This window comes from Falco punctatus, assembly GCF_963210335.1.
Source record: "Falco punctatus genome assembly, chromosome: 7".
NCBI lineage: Eukaryota > Metazoa > Chordata > Aves > Falconiformes > Falconidae > Falco > Falco punctatus.
This window is the reverse complement of record NC_137587.1, coordinates 56577339-56601349: the sequence shown is the minus strand read 5'-3', so window position 1 is coordinate 56601349 and position 24011 is coordinate 56577339. Positions and strand designations below refer to the sequence as shown.

The 24011-nt window shown below is 45.5% G+C and overlaps 1 protein-coding gene across 4 annotated transcripts in view; it reads left to right on the top strand.

The window, feature by feature from the left end:
* The window catches only part of MAPK6 (mitogen-activated protein kinase 6), a 30831-nt gene extending 16211 nt beyond the window's left edge, over positions 1–14620 (top strand). For 2 of the 4 annotated variants that reach the window (XM_080395075.1, XM_080395074.1), the window contains exons 2-6: positions 5454–6667; positions 7371–7515; positions 10624–10788; positions 11430–11631; positions 12235–14620. In XM_080395075.1, the coding sequence (XP_080251201.1) occupies positions 6113–6667; positions 7371–7515; positions 10624–10788; positions 11430–11631; positions 12235–13333 (2166 nt within the window). In that variant the 5' untranslated portion in view covers positions 5454–6112 and the 3' untranslated portion in view covers positions 13334–14620. Of the gene's footprint in view, positions 1–983; positions 1003–5453; positions 6668–7370; positions 7516–10623; positions 10789–11429; positions 11632–12234 lie in introns of those variants that run through there. The other 2 variants (XM_080395077.1, XM_080395076.1) reach the window with 2 other exon arrangements.
* Positions 14621–24011: the final 9391 nt, after the last annotated feature.

The window sequence follows — 24011 nt, the reverse complement described above, 5'->3', positions numbered from 1 at the left end:
CCTCTCGCCGGACGGTGGCGGCGCCCCCCGGCCCGGCCCGCTGCGCTCCGCGGCGCCCCGCTCCGCTCCGCCGGGGGCTGGCCCGGCCCCTCCGCACTGCGGCGGCGGCGGCCCGGGCGCAGCGGCGGCGGCCCCGGGGTGAGGGGGCCGAGCGGGCGCCGACGGGGCGGGCGGGGCGGACGCGTGGCGCCGCCAGGGGGGCGCTCCTGGAGGCCGGCGGCTGCGGCCCGAGCGGCGCCGCGCCGGGCCCTTGGGGGTCGCCTCTCCCGCCGGAGCGGGGCCCCCGGGGCCGGGGGCGGTGTCCGCGCCCTGAAGGGCGTTTGAAGGTAGAGTGCTCCGCGCTGCGGCGGCCCGCGGGGGCGCCGGGCCGGGGGGCGGCCCCGCGGCCGGGGGCACGGCGAGGGTGAGCCCCCTCTGCCCGGGCGGTCGCCAGTGTCTGCAGGGGGTGTGAGGGAGGAGCGGCGCCGGCGGGACGAGGTGGCCTGCCCCGGCGGGAGGAAGGATGTCCTTTGCCCGGCCGGCTGCGGGCGGCGGCCCGGCCTCTCCTCAGGCTGCGGAAGTTCGGCTGCGGCACTGGGGGCCCGGCGCCGCCTCCCAGCCGGGAGCCGTGGGGACAGGTACTGCTGGCTCCCCTGAGCCCCGGGCATCTCCTGTGGGAAAAGGGACTTAGCGCTTTTCTTGAGTAGCTCCAGGCACTATGAAAACAGCTGGAGGAGAGGCGGCCGGAGCGGCGGCCTTCGGCGGAGCAGGTGCCCTGGGAGAGGCAGCTTCCCTCCCGATGCCGGCCGGCTACCGCAGTACCCGGCCGGAGCGGCCCGCCGGCGGCTGGCTTGGCCGGCCTGTGGCGAAGGAAACGGTCACACGGCCGGTGCGAACGTTGATAACAGCGCTGGTGCCAACAAGCTTTTCATATACGTGTGTGTGTAAAAGTAACGTCACGATAGCGCGGTGTGTTTATAAACCCGGTTGCCAGTTCCAGAAAGCGGTGGCTTAAGGATAGAGGTAGGCTTTGGTTTGGTAATCGGGCTCAGAAAACGTATGCTGTAAAGCTAAAATGGGAACTGGGTGTTTGGGCCGCTGGCTGGGGCCCTGGCCTGGCGTGTGCGGCCGCGGGCCCGCTGCCCTCTGCCCGGTTTGGCCGCCTGTGGAGCGGCGGGCAGGCACCGCGCCGCCCGGGTGCGGGAGGCTGTGCTCGGTTGGTGGCGGGCTTCTTCGGCTGTCAGCCTTCCGTGAATTACCCGCAGGGAGGACCGAACCGTTTAGATTTATGATACAGAAAAACAGTGGATTTTTGTGTGCTTTTACAGATGCTTCGGTAAGGCTTATAAACTAATAGTAACATTTGCTGACTGCCAGTACAGAGTTCCCTAAACAGCGTGGGGGGCAAGTAGGAGGCTTTAGAAAAGCGGCAGTTTCAAGAGTTGGGTGATGACTCACTCTGCCTACTGACTGCAACGTGGCTGATCTAAAAAAAAAATTACTTCTGTGCCCCGTATTTTTATAGTCAAAGGGATAGTACTTAGCAAGTTGTATAATATGTCATTAGTCATTCTTGGTCTTTCTCTTGTGACTAATGATTTGATCATTATGTGGTCTGTGTAATCAAATTAACTGGTATCTTTCAGTCTTATTTGTATTTCTGAAAAAGTAAACGTCTCATACTTGACGTTTTTCAATGTACATCCTGTTTCCTGAAAACTGTGATAAATCCACGTGCAGAAGTTGAGCACGAATTGAAGGGGCAGCTTGCATAATGCGTGGAGCTGGTCGGGTGTGATGATGTCTGCCAGCACAGGGAATCATTTCAAAGATGACAGCCCTTCTGTGGGTCACTTATGTTGCCCTCTCCTGAGAACTGATCTGTTTTAAAAGCGTAGTTTTAAACCACTTAAGAAACTAGTATCTTTGTGTTTCCTTCTTTAAATGTTGTGGGAGGAAAGAATAAAAGTACTGCTTAAAAAAAAAGAAAGGTAGCCGTGGCAAGGTGACAGCCTAAATGAAAACATCAGTGCCTGCGTGAATAGCCTATGTGGCACAAATTGGGGTGATAACCCCTCCCTCCTTTTTTTTATACTATAGTCCATCATGTGTTTCAAGTGATTAGAGCATGTTACACAACTGAAGAGCAATTTGTCAGTTTTGTTTATTTAGTTTATATTTTCAAGACAGTTGGGCTGACAGTTACAACTTTCATTGAAACTGAAAATAAGTAAACTTAATGGGTGTTGAGGTCACTCTTCATAAGTATTAATGTTTTAAAAAATGCACCTCATCATTTTCCAAAGTTAAAAATTACTATAAAATGCAAAGAAGAAAATTTGTTACCCTGAGCTTATTTTTGGCTTGAGAAAAGCCTCGGTTTCTTCTAGTTGATTACCCTTGAAGTAATTACCTTAGAGTGAAGGCGAGTTTGGGGTTAACTTTTTATATTCTGTCCCTCCTATTTGCTTCTGATCCATGGGACTATTTGTCTTAAATGTCTGTTTGCTATTAACTCGTGGATGGGGAAGTGAGAGTTCAGCTCCTTCCCTGGCGCAAGCGATGCTCTGGGAGCTGCAGTCCTGGGTGAGGGCCGGCCGACAGGCAACGGCACCGAAGGGGCTGTAGAAGGGGCTGTGGCATGCGAGCGAAGGGCTGTGCTAGGTGAGAGAGCAAACTGGCACAGTGAAAGTAGCACGTCTTTAATGTGAAAGAGGAGGTAAGTGTAGTTAGTGCATGGGGTTAGTTTAGAAGCCTGAGGATTTTTTGTTTGTTTAGACAAGGATATATGAACCTACTACAGCATTGTCAGCTGCCAAATTAGAATTTTCAGTGGCAGTAAACAAAAGATGACTCAATTACTGAATCTTTAAATTAATCTGGTTTAGTAGCGGGGCATTTTTGCTAGGTGAGGTACTGTATCTGTTTGGTAGATGGGCTGCCTCCTGGTCAGCTTCCTAGGACTAGATCCTGTGTTGAGTGGTAGCTGAGCCCTGCTTTTTGGGGCTTTGGGGTTAAGTCACTTGCTCCTAGTTAGATAGGAAGTTTGTAGCAGGATCAGGTCAAATTGAAGGCTGCAATGGGTTGCTTATGTTGTCAGCGTTTGTTTTCTTAGCTAAATCACTCTGATTCTGAAAATCCTTATATACCTTCTGAAAACATTGTTATTAGTAGTCACCTAGTGGAAGGATGTAGTATAAGCTGATGATTAAAAATGCATCGTTTCAGAGATGCAGAATGAAAATCGAGACTCAGTAGGCAAGAGGGCCATAACTCCCAGTCTCTTTACTGCTTTCATGTTGTAGTTCTGCTGACACCTTCATTTAGTCATGGCAGTAAGGAGTAAGGTCGGAGTTATGGTGAAGAGATCAGCAGATTCTACTCCTTGCTACTGATGGGCATCTTTTTGAATCTGTTCCTGTGCTGTTTAATTGAACTAGCTAAAAGAGAGGTTCCAGATGTGTCACCCAGCTGGTGAAAACCGATTGGTATGGCTACATATTGAAGACATCAGCAGTGCAAAACAATAAGCCTAATTATGGGGAAGAATACAACTGGCTTTAGATGGTCCCAAGGATATATAATACAGCTTATTGCAGGGTGTTTGAACAGAGGCCTTGGATCTTGAGTTAACATGAAATTTCAAGTAACAGTGTTACCTCATTATGTTTGTACTGAGATTATAATAACCCTTGTAAAACAAGGTCTAAAATTAGGACTCTTGGCAGTGTGCGGAGAAAGGAATCTCAAGGCAGTAGTTACGCATGCCAACTAAAGAAGGCTCTGAAGATCACCCTTCTGCCAGGGTACTCTACCACATCAGTAGAGGGCAGCTCGATGCTTTTGAGTTTAGAAATCCTACATTTGGTGATCTTCTAAAAAAAAAAATAATAAAAACCCGGCAGGGGGTGGAATGTGTTTCCTTCTTTCCTGTGTTTGTGGTGTGGCTGTACACACACCTGGAGGCAGGCGCGGTGGCAGAAGGGAGCGAGCCAGGACGCTGGGGCTGTGTGTCTTGGTGGCCGTCAGGCTCAAGCCTAACGAATGGTAGCATTTAAATGTGGTGAAACAGCCTTGTTTCTGTTTGCCAGTATGCCTGCCTTCATTTTTTTTTTATTTATTTCTGCATGCAATTCTGATTACTTTAGTGAATTGAGGCCATTCTTTAGAATATGTTAATAATTTGTCAGCTGCTCTTGCTGCCCTGTTAGGAGTGGGGAGACTTGTTTAGCTTGGTCCCGGGTGTCCCATTGAAGTGTGAGCAGTTTTAAGGAGAAGCGCTCATAGAATTAATCTAAAGTGTTGGGGTGGTTTGGAGAACTTTACATTTATTTAGAGAGCTGGGCGAAGAGCCGAAATACGCGAATCTAAGATCGAACAGCAGACATTTAGTGGTTTGACATGCACTATAGTTGTTGGGGAAGAATATACAAGTGACTTGTAATGGAATTGCCCAAACCTGACCACACTGCAAGAAGGTACGCCTTTGAGTCTTCCCTTTGTGGCATCTTTGATCATTTAAAAGAAAAGAGGATGTTGTGCAAAAATGCAACATGTGGTCTTTATGACTGCATTCTGCTGCTGCAGACGGGAAACCTTACTGAGAAAATCGCCACCTTTGTTTTCATAAATAGAAGTTGCATTCATTAGACTATTGAAAAATAAATTATGTCTGAAAGTCCCCATATGTTAGGGGAAAAGGTTATAGAACATATCAGTTACTGTGTAAAAGGTACTTGCTGTTAAGTTTTTCTCTGTAATCGAGGTTGGGTAAGTGTAGAAGTAATTGATAAAGTAATAGTATTTGTCTAATATGTGGGAATTATCCCTGTGATTCCTGTAACAATAATTCTATAGAGGCACATTTATGATTTGAGGTGTTCATAAACTTTATCCAAAATCATAAAGTTTCAAGCTTTGTAAGTGGCATCGGATGTGCGCTATATATTCTGACAACTCAATAAATACTGAGAGTGCACAAACCTTACCCTTTTCATGTGAACAGAACCCAGTTATCTCTCACTATGTTGAAATAGTTAAAACCCTGATTTTGTCTTTGAGTAAAAGTTTAGTGGAGAGAATTATTCCAAAATTTAGTGACTGTAGTGCAGGGTATTATTGTTTCTGACCTGTCTCTTAACAGCTATATTGGACAATTACCAAGTTTTCTGTGATATTCCCTTCTTTATTAAGATCCAGCAGGATTTCTTATTGTGTGCCTCATAGTCTCAATAGGTTGTATCTAAGCATTTCACAAGATAGGCTTAGAAATGGTGGTAGGTGATTATTGTCAGTTTTCTTCCACAAGTATGAAAGGTATGTGTCATTTCTAATTAGTTCAGCTTCTGTGATAGCTTCTTATTTTGTAACTGGACGTTAAATAAGTTGTATATTTAGGACAGCTTAAGGAGTGGGGAGAGGAGGAAGACTTCTGTATGTGCTAGAATACTGATGTATTTTTCTCTCCTTTTCAGGTTGTCACGGAGTAAAATGGATGGTAGCTTTGATTGTGATTGTGGTGAGCTGGAGCCACCTGATCATTAACAGAAGGCATCTTTTGTAAATCAAGAGCTGCCAGTTTCCTGTTTAACTAGACTGTAAACAAAGGACAGAAAAAGGAGGAAGAAGAAGAAAAAAAAATAGTGCTTACCAGCACCATAGAATGACGCTGCTCAGGACCAGTCCAACACTGAATGTATCTGCACTGTGAGGAGGAGGATGTTAATAGAAGCCTATTATGTGCATATTTATTCACATTTTTGTTAAATGTTAACCAGTTTAGCACAGTAGAGCTGAGTGCATAGTATGTCATTTCATTCCGTTTGAGTTTCTTGTGAGTATTTTCTTCAATGTCTGCAGAAATGCTGCACCTTTCTTGAACTATGAATGCTGCAATCTTTCTATCTTATGCTCAGTTTGAGTTCTAGAGCTTACAGGCTCTAAATTCAAGGGGACACAACAGGCCTGGCTGGCTCATAATGAAATGAGAGTGTCAAGAAACCATCTTGCAGTCAAAGCCAAGTGTTTCTTCTCCCTTTCTGTAAGACCTTTTCTTCAGATACCAGTGGAAGTGTCTCCGCGTGTTTACAGAAGCTTAGTAGTTTGAGGAAAAAGAAACGTAAAGAATTTTAAAATGGCAGAAAAATTTGAAAGTCTCATGAACATTCATGGTTTTGATCTGGGCTCTCGGTATATGGACTTAAAACCACTGGGCTGTGGTGGAAATGGCTTAGTTTTTTCTGCTGTCGATAATGACTGTGACAAGAGAGTGGCTGTCAAGAAAATTGTCCTTACAGATCCCCAGAGTGTTAAACATGCTCTACGTGAGATCAAAATTATTAGAAGACTTGACCACGATAACATTGTCAAAGTATTTGAAATTCTTGGTCCTAGTGGAAGCCAGTTAACAGATGATGTGGGCTCCCTTACAGAATTGAACTGTGTTTACATTGTCCAGGAATACATGGAGACAGATCTGGCTAATCTGCTAGAGCAAGGCCCTTTACTGGAAGATCATGCCAGACTTTTCATGTACCAGCTGCTACGTGGGCTCAAGTATATTCACTCTGCAAATGTTCTGCATAGAGATCTCAAACCAGCTAATCTTTTCATTAATACTGAAGACTTGGTGCTGAAGATTGGTGACTTTGGTCTTGCACGAATCATGGATCCTCATTATTCCCACAAGGTATGTGAAGAGGGGGAATATTTAAGCGATGCACTGACAACATTGCTTTCTTAAAATAGCATCTTTCTCGCTTTTGCAGAGATAGATAGTCTGTGGAGGGCCTCGTTAGCAGGTGGGATATCACGTTAGGAAACTGGAGTGCTTGCAAATAGAGTAAAACAGGTCTCTGGATGGCATGTTTTGTCTCGGATAGAACTACTGCAAGCATAAAATAATTTTTTTTTTTAACTAGATATGTTCCAAAAAGCAGACTTTTAACAGTGAATACAGAACCTGAGATTAAGAGCAATGTTTAGAGGCTTAACTGTAGAAGCCTTAGATAAGTTTGTAAGTGATACATTCATAGTGTGCAAGTGTGGCTGCTTTCTGGGATTAATTTAAAGATATGGTCTTCCTGGTTTAGGTGATGTTTCACAAAAGAGTTCATTGTCATCTCTGCATTTATTTCACATCTGGGAATAAGGAAGTTTTGCTGCAGTACCTCATTTGACTAATAAATAGCATTATACTTCTGTATTGTTGCTGTTCACTCATACAGATATTGCAGTTCCATTTTAAAAGGTAGAAGGGTGTAGTAGGGGGCACATGGTACTATCCCTAGGACCCTGAGACCAAAAAATCTTGTAGTACATTAAAAAATAGGAAACAAATAATTTACCTCTTTAAAAATCTAAGCTTTTTTTTTTTAAATTAATTTCATTAGGGCCATCTTTCTGAAGGATTGGTTACTAAATGGTACAGGTCGCCCCGTCTTTTGCTTTCTCCTAACAACTACACTAAAGCCATCGACATGTGGGCTGCAGGTTGCATCTTTGCTGAAATGCTGACTGGGAAGACCCTCTTTGCAGGTGGGTAGAATAAAAATCTGTGTGTCAGTTTCTAAAAGGAGCAGTACTGCTTAGTTATCTTCATCAAGAAAAGCTGATTCTCATGGCTAATATCAATAGTCATTGACTATCAGGATATGCTATATTATTACACAATTACATAAACTATAAATTCGTGTATTTGTAAAGCAGAAGACATTTCCACTTCTCACACCACTACTCATACTGGTGCATATTTAGGTAAATATCACAGTTTAGTTTACTACTTGTATGTGGTAAATCTGTTTGTAGTTAGATTAAACTAAACTTACTGGATGCCTAGGAAGTATTCTAAATGCGTATGTTTTAGTGAATGGGTGTATCCAGGGGGTATTTGAGGCTTATGGATGCCCTGAGTATCTTACTACTAAAGACTTTTTTTTTTATGTAGTCACCCTAATCACTTCTTGCTTCTTTATATTTTAAATTATGAAAGAGCAGCCCTTTTTTCCCCATTCCTATTTTTTTGTCATCTGTGGGCTGTTTTGACCTGACCTTTGTTTCAGTAGAGTAGGGGGGACTACGGTTTAGTGTGGCATACCAAGGAAATGTGTAACCTCCGAATCTTTCTGGTAATTTAGGAAACAATGCTCTGCTCTCATTGGGTGCATCTACATCACTGCTTTGGTTAGGATCAGGAACAAATTTTTGAAGCAAATCACTTGATGGCTATCCTAATCTAGCTCAGTGCATGAACTAGAGTCTCTTTAGATAAAATGAAACTGTCATTTGCTCTGTAGGAGATCACCCAGTGTGCTCCACCTGCTGATAGGCATTCAGTCCACGGGAGCAGATGAGCTAGTCTAGAGTAAATGCTTGTTTTGTGTGCACCCTGGGGCCTCAGCAGCAGCTGTCTCATTCAGGTTCACTCTTGGATTTGCTCCTGTTGGTCTAAATTACTGGCATAATACAGATAAGATCTCGTAAGAACTGAGCTTGCATTTTGAAGCTCCCATTCCTTTAGATACATGTGGACTAGAAGCACACCTCTGCAGTAATTCTTCGGTTTGTACATCAAGGTAATGAAATTGAGAGCTTTTTCCCATTAAGTGCTATAATGGACTACTGTCACCTTGAAATCATTATTTTATAGAAATTGGCGATTAATACGCAAAAAGGCTTTTCTTAACTTGCAGTGAGTTGCTAACTCATTGAGTTACTAACTACTGGAATAGTGTCCCTAGTGTATTAAACTCTCAGCTGGTAAGAGATTTATTAGGTTTCCATTGCATCAAGCGCTTCCACTGGAAAATAGTGGAGCAGTGGGAGAAAGTATGCAGATTTCAGCATATATTGATTACAACTGCTAGTGTTCTGGCAAATACCAATGCTACTCAAAAAAAGCCAAAAGTTTTTATTTGTCTAGTAGCTGTGTAGTAAGCTAGAATTTTGCTTTTTAATCTCGTTCTTAGTAACCAAAATCCAAAGTTTGTAGGCTTGTTTATGTGTCCTAATGGCATTCTGTGGATACCCACATCTAAAAATATTTTTCTAGGTGTGTCCCTCTGAAAATTTAGCACTGCTGTAGTTTTCTGATAAAGAAGAGTGGACTTCATGCATTTGGAAAGGGAAAATGGTTGGAGATAGGGTAGTTAGCCTGTCCTGAGACTCTGAATAAAATTATTTTGCCAAGTTCTTTGGAGGGCTTGATTCGGTTAATTTGCAACTTCCTGTCTATTTCTGAACCATCCCTTAGGAATCCTGGTGTCTGGAAAGCTGGTGGGAAAGGGAAGGAAGAATGCAGATAAAAATTGCAGAATACCTGGCATGAGGGAGGGAAGGAGGCAGAGGAACTCAATAGCTGTTCCAAGTAACCTCTCTAATTCTTTCTTCTAAATGAGTATTTCAAATGCTCATTTCACTTCTAGTGGAAAGCAAGCTGATTAATTTTTATGGTGGAAATAATGATAGGGTAGAATCTGTTTTCCAGCAATTTGCAGGCAGTGTAACATCTGATAATTGTATCAAGTAATTTGTAGTAGTCTGAAGTAGGAGAACAAAACAGCTTTTTCAGTCTTGCAGGTAAGTTAACAGGAGGCGGTGCTGATTCATTTGGGGAATGTAGGTCTTGGTCTGCTTTTCTTTAGGTCATCTGGCAGATGCATGGTAGGATGTCCAGTGCATTGCCATGCAAACTGAAGTGATAGTGCATAGATTTGGAGATGGTACAGTCTCTTTCTGGCCCCATTTATTTTTGTATTTAATGTCGCATGCGTCAGTATTGCTGATGATCACCCAGAGCCGCTTGGTGAAGGAGGGAAATGCTGGCATGCAAATAATCCTATGTAGTTTCATCTGCTAGTTGAATCTCTAGGATGCTACATGCTTCTTGGAGCTGAACAATAAATCGAGGTAGACAAGCTGTATTTCTGGGTACTCCAGTTACACTGCTACTGAATAAGATCTTGTTGATTAATCAAAATTGACCTGCTGTATAGACCCTTACAGTTCTTACGCGGGGAGACTTCAGATAGTACTAAAAGTGTACTATATTTTCAATTGTAATACAGGTCTTTTTGTGTGTTTGCTTTTTTTTAAAACCAAGGTTGCACTGCTTAACTGACAGGTGATTTTGTTGTTGTTGTTGTCTTGCACCTGACAGTAATACAGGGTTTCAAAGTAGAATATTAATACAAATGGTTGTGGCCTGTAAGATCTCTTGCTGAGCTGAGCCACTACTGTTTTTATTAATAAAGGGACATATAATTCAAAGTGAGGCCAAATATTGAATTAATTAGGTGGATCAGTTGAAAGGGGAGGATTGCAGTGTATAGTATATAACAAAAAGACAGGGTGATGCTGTAGACTACCTCATCCGTGGCAAAAACATCCTTGCCAGAGCTTAAGATTAGGTTGCTTTATCTGTGTGTAGCAGCTCTGTAATTCTTCATACACTACAGCATTTTTGAGAGCTCTTCAGACTTACTATCATTCAAATTTAGAACTTCAGCCTTTCCTGTTTTGTAGGAGATAATAGTGTTCTACCGAAAATAGCTGCTCGGAGCACAAAATTTGGACATGCCTTTCATGTACAGGGATCACAAGTGTTTGAAGTGGAAATGGCAGCTTGTATTTTCTCTTGGTGCTTAGGTGCGCATGAACTTGAACAGATGCAGTTGATCCTAGAATCAATTCCTGTTGTACATGAGGAGGACCGTCAGGAGCTTCTCAATGTAATTCCAGTTTACATTCGAAACGATATGACTGAGCCACACAAACCTTTAACTCAGTTGCTTCCAGGCATCAGTCCTGAAGGTAAGTCATTCAGAAAAATACTCTGTATTTCAAAGTCATTAAATAGTGAGCAACTTCACAGTACATGTGTGTGATTGTTAAAAGCAAGTTTCAGCTGGAAGAACCTGTGTGTTCTCTGAAAGACTGTCTTCTGCTGTAATAAAAAAGATTTTGCTTACACAATAGCTACTCAGTCATCTTTGGAGTAGAATTCTGAATCTCTGCAGGACCTGTTTGCACTATTACTCTATTTTGAGACATGGCCCTTCTAAATACAAGGGGATATTAGAATGGAGTCAGTATGAAACAACTGTCTTTCAAATGCTTTTAAAAGAGTCTCCCAATCAAACTGACAGCAATGTTTCCTGATAGCTGTTGCTGGATACTGATTCAGCTTAAAGCATTCTGTCTCTTAGTATTATTTTTTTTCCTCCCACTTTAATTTAAATTATTATTGATCTTAGATTTGACCTCTACTCTTCTAGCTTTCCTGTGGCTACAGGATGCATATTTGGCAGTGTACTGTTAGTAGCTGATACTTCACAGGTGGTTACTCTTAAACAAATCCACACCTCTAGAGCAAAGCATTGCACCTTAATCTTAAATTCTAGATGTTTAAAATGTCACTTTTCTCCTATTTAATGATAAATTTTTCTCCACAGCACTGGACTTTTTGGAGCAAATTTTGACATTTAGTCCCATGGATCGATTGACAGCAGAAGAAGCTTTGTCCCATCCTTATATGAGCATTTATTCCTTTCCAACGGATGAGCCTATTTCAAGTCATCCTTTTCACATTGAAGATGAGGTTGATGATATTCTGCTGATGGATGAAAGTCACAGCCATATTTATAATTGGGAAAGGTAAATTTTTCACTTACTGTGGCATGTAACATAACTGAGTGGTGGTGTGCTTGAAGTAACATTGCTTTGTGGGCATAATTTTGGTTTTTGTTTGTTTCTTCTTATTAAGTTGGCCTGAGAATAAACTTTTCCCTTGCAGGCAGTGCATTGTCATTGAGTTTATAAATCATTAGACTGACTTGGATATGCTGAAGCACTCAAGGCTCTAGAATCTAAAGTTAATCTTTCTGTTACTCTTTTCCCCAAAAAATATTTCTCTAAAAAATAAATAGTTTTAAGTGTGATTGTCTTGTTCAATACTTAGTGCATGTAATACCAAAGAGATTTACAGTCATCGTTTAAGATCAGTTAAAAAGAGTTCTGTAAATAGAGTGAGCTGTTGTACGTAATTCTGGACTTAAATCTTTCAGATGTGCATATGAGGATTGCTTTATGCCAGATTAAATTAAAAACCTGGCAGGGGTACCCAGTTGGATTGAGGAAAATCATTATCTATGTTGAATTGTCATTCTTCCGTAAGGGAATTTCAAAACTTAACTGTCTCTGTCTCGGGAGCTAGAAGACTGGTTTTTAGCTGCTAACGCTTAGGAAATTGTTTTGCAGATACCATGAAAGTCAGTTTTCAGACCATGACTGGCCTATTCATAATAACTATGAAGCTGATGAAGTTCAGCGTGATCCAAGGGCTCTTTCTGATGTTACTGATGAGGAAGAAGTGCAAGTAGATCCTCGCAAATATTTGGATGGAGATCGTGAAAAGTATCTGGAGGATCCTGCCTTTGACACCCACTTCTCTACTGAGCCTTGCTGGCAGTATTCAGATCACCATGAAAACAAGTACTGTGATCTGGAATGTAGTCACACTTGTAATTACAAAATGAGGTCATCTTCATACCTAGATAACTTAGTTTGGCGAGACAGTGAAGTTAACCATTACTATGAGCCCAAGCTTATTATAGATCTTTCGAACTGGAAGGAACAGAGCAAAGAAAAGTCTGATAAGAAAGGCAAGTCTAAATGTGAAAAGAATGGGTTGGTGAAAGCTCAGATAGCACTTGAGGAAGCATCACAGCAACTCGTTGAAAAAGAAAGGGAGAAGAATCAAGGATTTGACTTTGATTCGTTCATAGCAGAAACCATTCAGCTTAGTTTACAACACGAGTCTACTGATGTTGATAAATTAAATGACTTGAATAGCTCAGTGTCTCAGATAGAGTTGAAAGGATTAATATCAAAGTCAGTAAGCAGAGAGAAGCAGGAGAAAGGAATGGCTAATTTGGCACAGTTAGAAGCTCTGTACCAAACTTCTTGGGACAGTCAGTTTGTAAGTAGCGGGGAGGAGTGCTTCCTCATAGACCAGTTCTGTTGTGAAGTCAGGAAAGATGAACAGGTTGAAAAAGAAAATACTTACACCAGTTATTTGGACAAATTTTTTAGTAAGAAAGAAGATGCTGAAATGCTAGAACCTGAGCCAGTAGAAGAGGGGAAGCTTGGGGAGAAGGAAAGAGAAGAGAGCTTTCTCAGTAACAGTGGAGAACTCCTCTTCAACAAGCAGCTTGAGGCTATAGGTATTCCTCAGTTTCACAGCCCCGTTGGTTCGCCACTGAAGTCAATACAGGCCACGTTAACACCTTCTGCTATGAAATCATCTCCCCAGATTCCCCACAAAACGTACAGCAGCATTCTGAAACATCTAAATTAAAACACTCAGCAGACATTTCTTTTATATTCATGAGATGTGTTTGTCTTTTTTTATTACTAGTGTAAGTAATTTTTTTACTTGAATCAGACGGTGTAATTTTGGTATGGATTTCATTAGTTTTCTGTTTACCATTGTTTTTACAATCCAGAATTACTTTCTCTACATGAGTTAGTTTTGTTTTTAAACTGGCATGTCGTTTGCACACAAAATTAATGAATAGAGCAAAATAATGCAAAATGCAGGAGGTAACAAAAAATGCACTAAACCAAGTAAAAAAAAACAAAAACAAAAACCATTCTCTCAGTAAAACAGTGTCCATGTTTTGCAGAAAAAGAACCTTGCCTTGAAATTTACACAGTGAGACTGTACATAATTGCATGAAAATATCTATTTTTCCCAAAACATTTTTTCATTCATGCGTATTTTAGAGTTTTTTCATACTGTACACATTTCTTAGACACATGATACCAGCAGCAACTGAAATGAATGCAGAATTTGGTACGCATGTGTTATCTACCTCAAGGTAACAGCAGTATGTGGCAAAACATTAACCACCCATAGTGCTTCTCATTATGCACTTCTATTTAGCCAGCATTATTGTAGTAGCTATTCTTACTGAAAATCATTCAATATTTATAAATGTTCTGGTATGCATTCTTTATAGTGAAGTGTTAATATGCAGCACTTTTATTTATTTTAGCAAATAAGTATATTTCTGTAATTATAGAAAGTCAATTTTTGAGTTACTTTTCAGATAAAAGTTTTCATTTAGCACTATGGTTTTATTGCCTACATAGCTGGATATATATTAACATCGGCTTATTCTGAGGCTATCCAATACATTTTTTTAATTTTTATTTTTTAGTTTTCATTTCAAGTAAGCACTCACTGTGTATAGGAATTTGTAATTGGAGGTGCTTGATCTCTACAAAAGAAATTAGGAATTGCTTTATTATCAAATGCTCCTAGAAGTCTTAATTGTGTTTATTTTTAAAAAAATTTGTAATGTTAGTTGTGTGCATGGAAATAATTAAGGTACAACATTACTGTAGGTTAAAGTTCTATATGGTGAGAAATTTTGTTTTTACTGTATGTTTTTACTGAATGATTCCTGTCCCACTCTCAACTCCCCTCAAAAGCAAGCATGAATAAAATTAGGTTAAATATAGCATGTAGCATCTCAGTCTTCTGAAAATTTGTTTTACCTTCTGATTTTTTGAAATACTGGATGTATCATTGGCTCCCCTGTTTAAAATGAAAAACAAATAAAAACATGGCCAGCAAAAATTACTGTTGTTTTTTTGGTGCTTTGTACAATCATAGAATCATTTAGGTTGGAAAAGACCTTTGAGATGGTACATCCGACTGTCGGCACGGGACAGCTGAGCCGACTTCTAAACCCTGTCCCTGAGCACCACATCTGGGTGTTTTCTGAACACCCCCAGGGATGGTGATTCTACCCTGTCCCTGGGCAGCCTGTGGCCGTGCCTGACCACCCGTTCTGTGAAGGCATTTTTCCTGATACCCAATCTAAACCTCCTCTGGTGCAGCTTGTCCTGTCACTTGTTATCTGGGAGAAGAGACCGACACACACACACACACACCCGCCTGCAACCCTGTTTCAGGTAGGTGTAGGGAGTGATAAGGTCCCCCCTGAGCCCCCTCCTCTCCAGGCTGACCCCCCCCCACCCCTCCAGCCGCTCCCCACGGGACTCGTGCCCCAGCCCCTGCCCGGCTCTGGACACGCTGCAGCCCCTCAGTGTCCCCCCTGCAGTGAGGGCCCAGCGCTGACCCCAGGATTCGAGGGGCGGCCGCACCAGTGCCCAGCGCAGGGGGACGGTCACTGCCCCGGCCCCGCTGGCCACGCTGTGTCTGACACAAAGTGAAGAGACCTACAGGTAACGCAGCTTGCTGTAAGGGCAGCCCTGCTCGCCTGCAGTCCCCAGCACGAGGTTCCCCAGGGAGCAGGAGACACGGCCTTGCAGCCTGCCCTGGCGGCTGGGGGTGCGGTGCCCTGATGGAGACCCCCGCAGCACGCTTCTGTCCCCGGGGCCTGCGGCTGCACTGAAGAAAAGCCTGTGTAGCCGTACGGCTGTGAAAGCACGCATGCTGCTGTCAGTAACCGTTCTTGTTGAAAATACAGTTGACTTCCAGAGTGTAAGTGAGCATGGCTGTTTTATCAACTTTTTAGACAAAGTAGCGTCAGCGTGGGAAGGCTGCTGTGAGCGCGTGTGAGCACCTTGGTGTCGCGGACAGCGTGGAGCGAAGGAAATCGTGCAGGAGCTCGGCTGGAGCGCTTGCACAAGGAGGTCTCGGGAGCAGAACCAGGTAATCCTGTGGGTTGTTTCAAAATGCACAGGTCAGGTCTCTCTTGCAGCAAGCCCTAAGGACAACACGTATTTCTCTTTCAGTTCCTCCTAGCAGAACCCTTCCTGAGGGAGCTAATTAGCCGTATGATAAAGCTACATCTTTTGGCAAGCTCCTACAACTTTTTCCATGACAGTGTCTTATTTCCTCCAATTTTTCCATCCCTCCCCCCAGCTCCTCTGGCAGGTAGCACAGCAGCAACTTGCCTAAATCAAGGAAATGTTTTCAGTGTGGCAGAAAATGGTCACTTGGAGGGATGGGACACAGTGTATGTCCTTGGGCATGGTATGGGAGTGTTCCCACAGCCACATCTATTTGTATCTATGGGGCTGTAGGGGGGAGGAGTTGGCTGGTTGCCCCCTTTCCTAGGCAAAGGAACTGTTTTGGTGTGGTAGTGTTTTTTTGAGCTTGGGTGGAAGCAGCAGGTGGGAAGTGCTTAGAAACTGGAAACAAAATTCAGCTTAAAAACACCTCCTGTGCAAATGAAGTTTTGTGGGGGTTAACCCCAGTGAAACTCAACAGTACTTAAGAAGCCTGTAATAGTAGAAAGGGAACATCTTACACTCAAAAAGGAAGGGGAGAATCAAGTGTTGAGCCTAAATCCAGCGTGGTGCTTCACTGCCTTTGACTTCTAGTTGTGTTGGGGAGAGCAACGCTGTACAGGCACTGCCGCCTGCGCTGGTGCAAACCCCGCTCTCGTAGCTGGCGCCGTCTGTGCATCGGTGGGGCATACAGCTGGGCAGTCTGGCTTATTAAGTAGAAGTAATTCTGTATGTGGAGCTGATTAAAGAAAGTAAAAGTGCTTCGTAAGGACCACACAAAGTGAAATTTACTGCTAGAAAGGGAAGATGCTCCGAGTGGGGTGTTGGGTTCTCCCTTGGGAAATGTGGGGGAGCAGCCTGCGGGAGGTGCAGGCTTTCGCTGGGTGTTCCTAGCATGTACAAGTTGTTTCTGTCCCACACTCGTCAGCCGTGCCCATCCCTGCAAGAATAAAAATAAATAGGACAGTTACATGTATAGCTCTTTGGCTGTGACCTAGCAACTGAATTGTCTTGAAAAACGTATTATGGAAGAGGCTTAAATTATAAACCAGATAAAGGGGCCACTGCTTCATGCTAAAGTGCTTGCTGAGTAAAATGGAACACCCTTATTTAACAAAAAAGCAAATAAAAAGCGATGCTAACCATCTTTTAAAAATAGCTTTTCTTCTCTGTGTGTTCTTTGGTTAAAAGGCAGCATTTTAAAGTATATCCAACAAGAACTTCAGCTGGAAGAGACAATGTTGACCCTTACCGAACAGACCAGGACAGAGAATTTTGCATCTATTGTCATCACATGAGAGCTAATAATTGCAAATCAACAATGCTCAACAGTTTGTTCTGATCAGGAGTTTTCAGTCGTGGTCAGTTAACTTTCTCACAATTGTATTTAATTTTAATTAAATAAGAGTTGCTATACTTATATATGTATCAGCTATTTATATAAGACTTTGCGCACGCTGCTGTTAGTGGAATGATTACGGCACGAGTATAGCGCATCTTAGCTAGTCTTTGCCTTGAGCACAGCAGGTCTCCTGGGGCTGCGAGCTGGAGATCAGATTCTGCAAACCAGTGGGGAACTGGGGCAGCTGGGCAGCCCCTCCTGCTGCATCTTCTCTGCCCCTGGTCAGCAGGACAGCTTGTGTGCTTGCAGGCAGTGAGTCCACTGCTACAGCTGCATTTGTGTGCCTTGGTTTACTTTGTTTTGCTGTCATCTTTGCTATTGCTTTTTCTGTGCTGTAGAAGTCCTTAGAAGCGCGCCTGGTACATAACGTTTAAAGCCCTGCTCGGTTCTCTCGCTTTGGGCTGGCTTATTGCCTGGAGGCGTTCGTTTACAAACAGGTTTTTAGTGCCTTTTTTACAGGGGGGAAGGTTTCCTCCTGGAGAGTTTTTCTTCCACATGGAACTAATGTCGCTCTGGAGCTACTTCTGCTATTTTTTCCTGTCCCCTTCTATACCCTGCGATAGTCTTAGGTACAGAGTTTTTCCATGTGTGGGCTTCCGTCTCCTGCTCTGTAGTGCATACGCTACAAAACACAGAGGATTGTACTTGGAGTCCTGAGGAATTTTGACACGCTGTGGTGCAGGTTATTTCTGGGTATCAATGGGGGGGGGAAAGCATCCTCAAACTCAATCTGCTCTCACAAGTCTTCCTTCTTTATATCCATGTTGCTTTTCTGTTGCTGAGATTTGGAAGTTCTTGTTAAGCCTTCAGGTAGGTTTAACATGTAATTAAACAGTAAACTGTCCTCGTTCTTCCAAAGATGCAATCCTGAGCAACAGCAGCCCTGAACCAGTTTGTTCCTTATTCCTCGAATTACTTCAGTGCTTACAAAATCCTGCAAATTCTTGTTTGTTGTTCTGCTGCTGTTTGCGTCAGTCTTGAGCTAAACAACCTGGCAAGTAATGCTGCAGGGTATTTAGTAACAAGCAAATAATCCAGATCACTGCTGGCACCCAGCACCCTGAAGAAACACTTCCATTCCAGGGTCTCTATATTTAAAATGGTTATCTGCTTACTCTGGCTGCTATTTGAGAACTCCTTAAAATATTGACTGCTGAAAAGTTCAGTGACTTCGTTTGACAGAGAATTAGCATTGCTGATAAGATGATTTGCGTGCACCAGGCTGTGTGTAGAGGCAGCTCTGCCCTCGTGGCCCCGTGGTTATGGTGATAGCTGGGTACCGGCCGTGCTGTGCAAACAGCAGTGGCAGTAGCTGGTGGCAGTCACGCAGGATCACTGCCTTTCCTCCGGAGCCTGTCGCATCCTGACTGCAGAGCAGCCCTTCTGTAGCGAACGCTCATCGTAAAATTCCTCTTGTAATTTTTGTGCTGGTCTATTGCGGCCAAAATTACTTCTAACCTTTATGTCACGCAGCCTGGCTGTTACGCGTGGCATGAGATACGGATGTGTGCTGTTTGCAGTGGGGTGTGGGACAGGGAACTTACGCCCGGCCTGTCTTTGGAGCCAGTGATACCGTTGCCTTTCGCAACCCCCTCGCCTTCCCCGGCTTCAGCATCCTTGGTGCCAGCATGAGGGTGGTGGGCAGCAAGTGGCGGCAGGAGCGCAGGCGGCGTGGCGGGGCTCCCACTCTGCCTTGTGCATCCTGCACCACCACGGGCCGGGTCCCTCGCTGTCCCGCGGGATGGAGCGCAGCCGTATGGAATGGGATGTGGGGAAGGACTGCTGCTGCGTTAGTGGGGGCTTGTGTTGGGCTGCCCTTATTGACAGTGCACCCCATCGGTGCTTCCAGGGCAGGGAGTCGTTACTGAATGCGTGGCTGATGGTTTGTTGGGTTTTTTTCAGTGTTGACATTTGTTTCCTAGTTGGAAGAAGGCTGATATATTTTGCCCTAATTTGGTATAGCTCCACATTACTTGTGTCTTTGCCTACGCTTCTGATTTTTGCCAAATTTCTTGTAACCTCTGGTTTCGGCTTATTATATTCTAGTAACCGTTCAGGGCTGAGTTCAGTCCAAGGCGTGGGGGTGATCTCCTGCCTGCTTGGCTAAAGATTATCGACCACTCTCAGAGTAGATGTGAGGCCTAATAAAACACAGCCTTGCCTTTCTGTCTGAATTTTGCCATGTTCCTCAAGCCATACCCCAAGGCTCTGGTGCTGTGCAGCGTGGAAGCTCCTTTGCCACACTCATCACACCGTGGCTGGTGCAAGGTACATGTAAACCTCATCATTTTTCTGTGTCATCATCCCCACAGCATCTTCACAAAAAGGTGTCTCTGCAGCACAAATGTAGCCAGGGGCAGAGTTTCTGCTTTACAAGGTGGTCAGTCCTTACTTAGCCTTCTGGCTTGCAGCTCAGGCTTCAGCTATGGATGCCCCAAACCCAGACTTTCTCACTGTCATTCTTGGGGATGCTGTTCAGACTAGATTAGAGCTTAAATCTTCAGTGCTAGAGGCTGTAGAGAAACCCATGTTTCCATTTGATGTCTGTCTTGAATTTTATCATTTTTAATCATTTAAAGCCATAGATCTGAATAACCAAATGACAGATTTATTGTGACTTCTATGTTTGTTTGGATATAGACTTAAACAGCACAGCTCTTGAAATAGCTGGATAGCTAGCAGAGACATTTTTAAAGCCTGTGATCAAGAAAGCAGATGGGTTTGGATTTTGTTTTGTGTTATCTCTGCCTCAGATTTTTTACAGAGCCTCTTAGCAAATTTGATGTTGACGCACACTGAAAGATTAAGCTACTTTTGCATACTAAATTATCTTTTGGACCCATGGACGTGATATTTCACTGATTGTCATGATTCTTTATTTTATTTTCACTTGCTTTATGCAGAGAGACCCTCAGCTGTTTGCATGTGTGTATTTTACATCACACCTAGCAGCAAGGCGCCAGCCTGTAAGGCTGTTGGAGTGCAGAGCAGGTGGGAATGGCCTTTGGGTACTGCCAGCACTTACAGCCCTATTTCTGTTGACCTTGCTAACTGCATCACCTAGCGTACAGCATCGATTTCCAGCTAGACAAGGTACAAAACCTCGCTGTGGCTGGCTTAGGGACCTGTGCAGGGCGAGCAGATTCATCATCTAGGACAGAGGCAATCCCAGAGTAAAGCAAACCCTGAAAGCCCCAGTGGAGCCATGGCAAGCTGGGCACCCACCGAGTGGCTCATGGTTTGCAGCTGCCAAAACATCCACCGCTAGCTAGGAAGGGCACGAAGGGGTCTGCTCTCCATGCCTGCATGGCTCTCAGGTAGTTAATCAGTCCCTTGCCTCATTTCTCTTGTCCTGATAAAAGCATAATTATGTCAGCAGTGAAGCAGGTTTTTTGGTTCCTCAGCCATCACGGAGCAAAACAGGGAAGCACAGAGTTGCTTGGGTGGTTTAGTGGACAAGTGAACCCAAAAGGCCTTGATGTGGGGCGGTGGGTTGGCTGTGCGGGGGCTCGGAGCTGGCGGCGGGTACCAGTGCTGGCAGTGGAGGGGAGCCAGGGCAACAGGGCAGAGTCCGGCTCATCCTCCAGAATGCTGGCGCAGCCTGGGGAGGAGATTTCCATCCTGCCTGCCAGGAATTACAGTCTGTGTTGGCATGGGCAGGAGGAAAAATATGATGGGAAGCAGGGAGATTAAAATAACCCCGGTGAAAACAGGATGTTGGAAAGCTGGTAGCGCTGCGGGGCGGCAGGGCTGGCTGCGGGGAGCTGCCAGGGGCCAGGAAGCTCCCACACAGGGGCTGCCTGCAGGAAAACACCCCCGAGGCAGAGGCAGCACGGCTTTGCTGGCAGAGAGAACGCAATGTCCTTGCGTTCCCCAAAATGTGACTGATTATGGCTATTGACACAAATAGGTTCACTCACCTTCTCTCAGCAGCCGCCTGCTCTCTTTTTCATTGGATGAAGGTCATAAACCATTCCTTACAACACATCAGCCTGGCATCATATTTATTTAACTGGTATGACCTCACAGGTGCTGCCAGGCACCAAAATGAAGCTCTATTTCACAGCTCGGCTGCCACGAGGGAACTGTATTTCTCCCAGCTGATCGCAGCCTGCTCTCCGAGCCGTGATCCGTGGCTTCCTTCCAGCCTAAGACAATATAAAAACCAGACCGTGTTTTTCTCTTCCCGACTGACTCTTCCTTTCAGGGGCTGCCAGCAGCCGTCGCCGGGGCGGATTTACAGGGGGGTGGCGGGTCCCCATCACCGCTGAGCCGCTCTGCAAACCGCCTGAGGTTTGTGCTGCGGCTGGCGGTCGGCCAGAGCCCCTCGCACACCGTCTCTGGTCCTTTGTGAGCAGGGGCAGCCTGGTGCCAGAGGCTGGTTTCAGCCTGGGAGAGTGTGGCCGGCTTCTGAGAGGACTTCGCACGGTGAGGTCCCAGGCTCCAGCACGTGTAGACTGTGCTCAGAAGCCAGCATGAACTCAGCTTAACCCCATAACTTACGAGTTCGTTGAGCCGTTAGGAAATGCGCACTAAAATCTCTAAGGCTAAACCAAACTGGTTTGTTCTTTAACATAAAATCGAAATTGCTGTTTTCCTTGTGTCCAAACTGCTACCCACCTACTTACCTCCCACAGTCAAATTGAATCTGCTACGTACATCACAGGTCACCAGTGTTTGTCTGTGCAATGCAGAATCAGATGGGTGCAAAACAGTCCTTGGGTGAGTTTTGATCAGCTGGGCTGTTAGCACAGAGCAATTCTTCTCGGCCAGCTGGTCTTCTACTAGTTAGGACAGGCACCGTGGGAGAGTGCTGCAGCCTTCCAGCAGAGGAAGGGAAGCTCGGTGCATGGCGGGCTCCCCCAGGCTCTGCCCAGCACCCTGCGGGTCCCACAGCCGTGAAGCTGGCCTCTACTGGGTTTCCCTGGTGTATCTGCAAGTTATGTTCCTCATCGGTGTTGCAGATGATTTGTGTCCTGAGGATGCTGGCGTGACTAGTATTTCCTATAGCCTCAATGGCTCTTCTTCCATGCTCAGACAATGAGACAGATTTGCTCTCCATGTCCATAAAATAGGAAAAACGCTATGCTCGTCCATGAACATCACAGATGTTCACTGCATCACCTGACTTTTATGACAGATGAGAAATAATAGAAGGTGATGGAGTGCTTAAAGTGAAATAATTACCTGGAGTTAGTGGCCTGCCTGCACCAGGAGCTCAGGCAGTTCCCCGGAGTGGGGGGATGCCCAGCTCCTTTAACAGCCAGCCCCAGTACAATTTTTGTCCAAGCAGAAATGAAAAGATGTCTTTCTAGCTGAACTTCACTGTTCCGGGTTTTGACATGCATTTTGGCATCTGCAGGCGGTGTCACAAGGAGAGGTGGCTTCAAACCCCCGGAGACCCCTGCCTGCTGAGGGGGAGGAGGGGGCATCCCTGTGGCAGCCCAGAAAACATTCAAATTCATGTTAGTTTTAAATATTTGGCTCTAGAAATCTCTCCAGGCACCACTTTAATCCAATTTACAGCGTCTGGCTCAAGTGAAGTATGAGAAGAATTTGCTTAAGCTATTTGAGCGATGATGCGCAGCGGCGGGGACCTGGGCAGGCAGGCAGGGCAGCTGCCTGGCACCGGCCTCGGGCACCGCGTGGCCAGGAGGGCTCCGGCAGCCTGGGCTTGGGAAAGCTCCAGGCCCCCAGCCCCAGCACCCTGCACGCTGCCGGCCAGCACAGCGACAGCAGCTGGTGGCGGACCACCTTGGTCCTTCCCTGTCTTCTCCTTAAAATACTCGTGAGGCTGCTGCAAAAGCCAGGTTGGAGACCCCACCGCTCGTGCCTGGGTGACTCGCCAGCGGGGCACACTGCCTGCGGCTGCCAGCACGCCCTGCTGCCATCTCGCTGCCATGTGCTTCCCCAGCCCCATCGCCCGCCTGCCTGAGCTCACCGCAATTTGGGAACGGGATCGTTTTCAAACATTTCAAGCCACCTTCGGCTTCCTGGTGAGGGAAGAAAAGTCAAGTCTCAGGAAGGTTTTGCAGCATGCTCAGATGTTAATTGCTTTCCCCCTGCACCCCTAAGAAACGCGCGTGTTGTCTTTTCCACTTCCCAGCAGGGAAAACGGAAGATGGAACAGCTGAGCCTTGCCCTGCCGAAGCAGGCTGCTGGCTGGGGTGGGACTGACCGGCCTCCACAAGGTGCTGGGGTTCGAGTCACTTTGCAAGAAGCCTTACGGTAAGGAGAAAAAGTCACTTACAGCTTTGGCTCTCACTTTGTCCCCAAAATCTATGCAATGTCCTGGCCATTTATAGAAACTAATGAACCATGTCATCTGAATATGGAGCAGCTGCAAGGAGAGTTGGGGCGGTGATGATGATTAAAGGTAGCGTCCAGATGGGAACGCAGTGGGAGAGCTCAGCTCTGCTCCTTTAGGAAAGCAAAGTGTGCTGGTGCCGCGGCGCGGTGCCACTTGGCAGAGGTGGCCCGTCCTGCCAGGAGGCAGCGCTCTGGCCGTGCTGTCTTGGCAGGGCAGGCGGGGATGCTGGGGGTCGCTGGCCGCCTTGGCAGCAGCTGGGGAGCGGGGCTGGCTGGGACACGTGCTGGGGCGGCACCTGGCCTCGGGGTGGATGGTGCCCCTGGGACAGGACATGCCCAGATGTGGGGATGATGCCGGAGGGCACAGCGGTGGCCAAGTCTCTGCCTGGGCTCTTATTGCTGCTCGGCATCCCCTGGCAGTCCTGTGGGAAATCCCACCAGCCCCTCTTTCCCCAGGCTCTTGCCGTCAGGGTTTGGGGGGTTCTATCACTCGGACAAAGTCAGAAGCCTGTGGGGGAGCACGAACCCGGGATGCACGGCCAGCTGCCCTGGCCAAGTG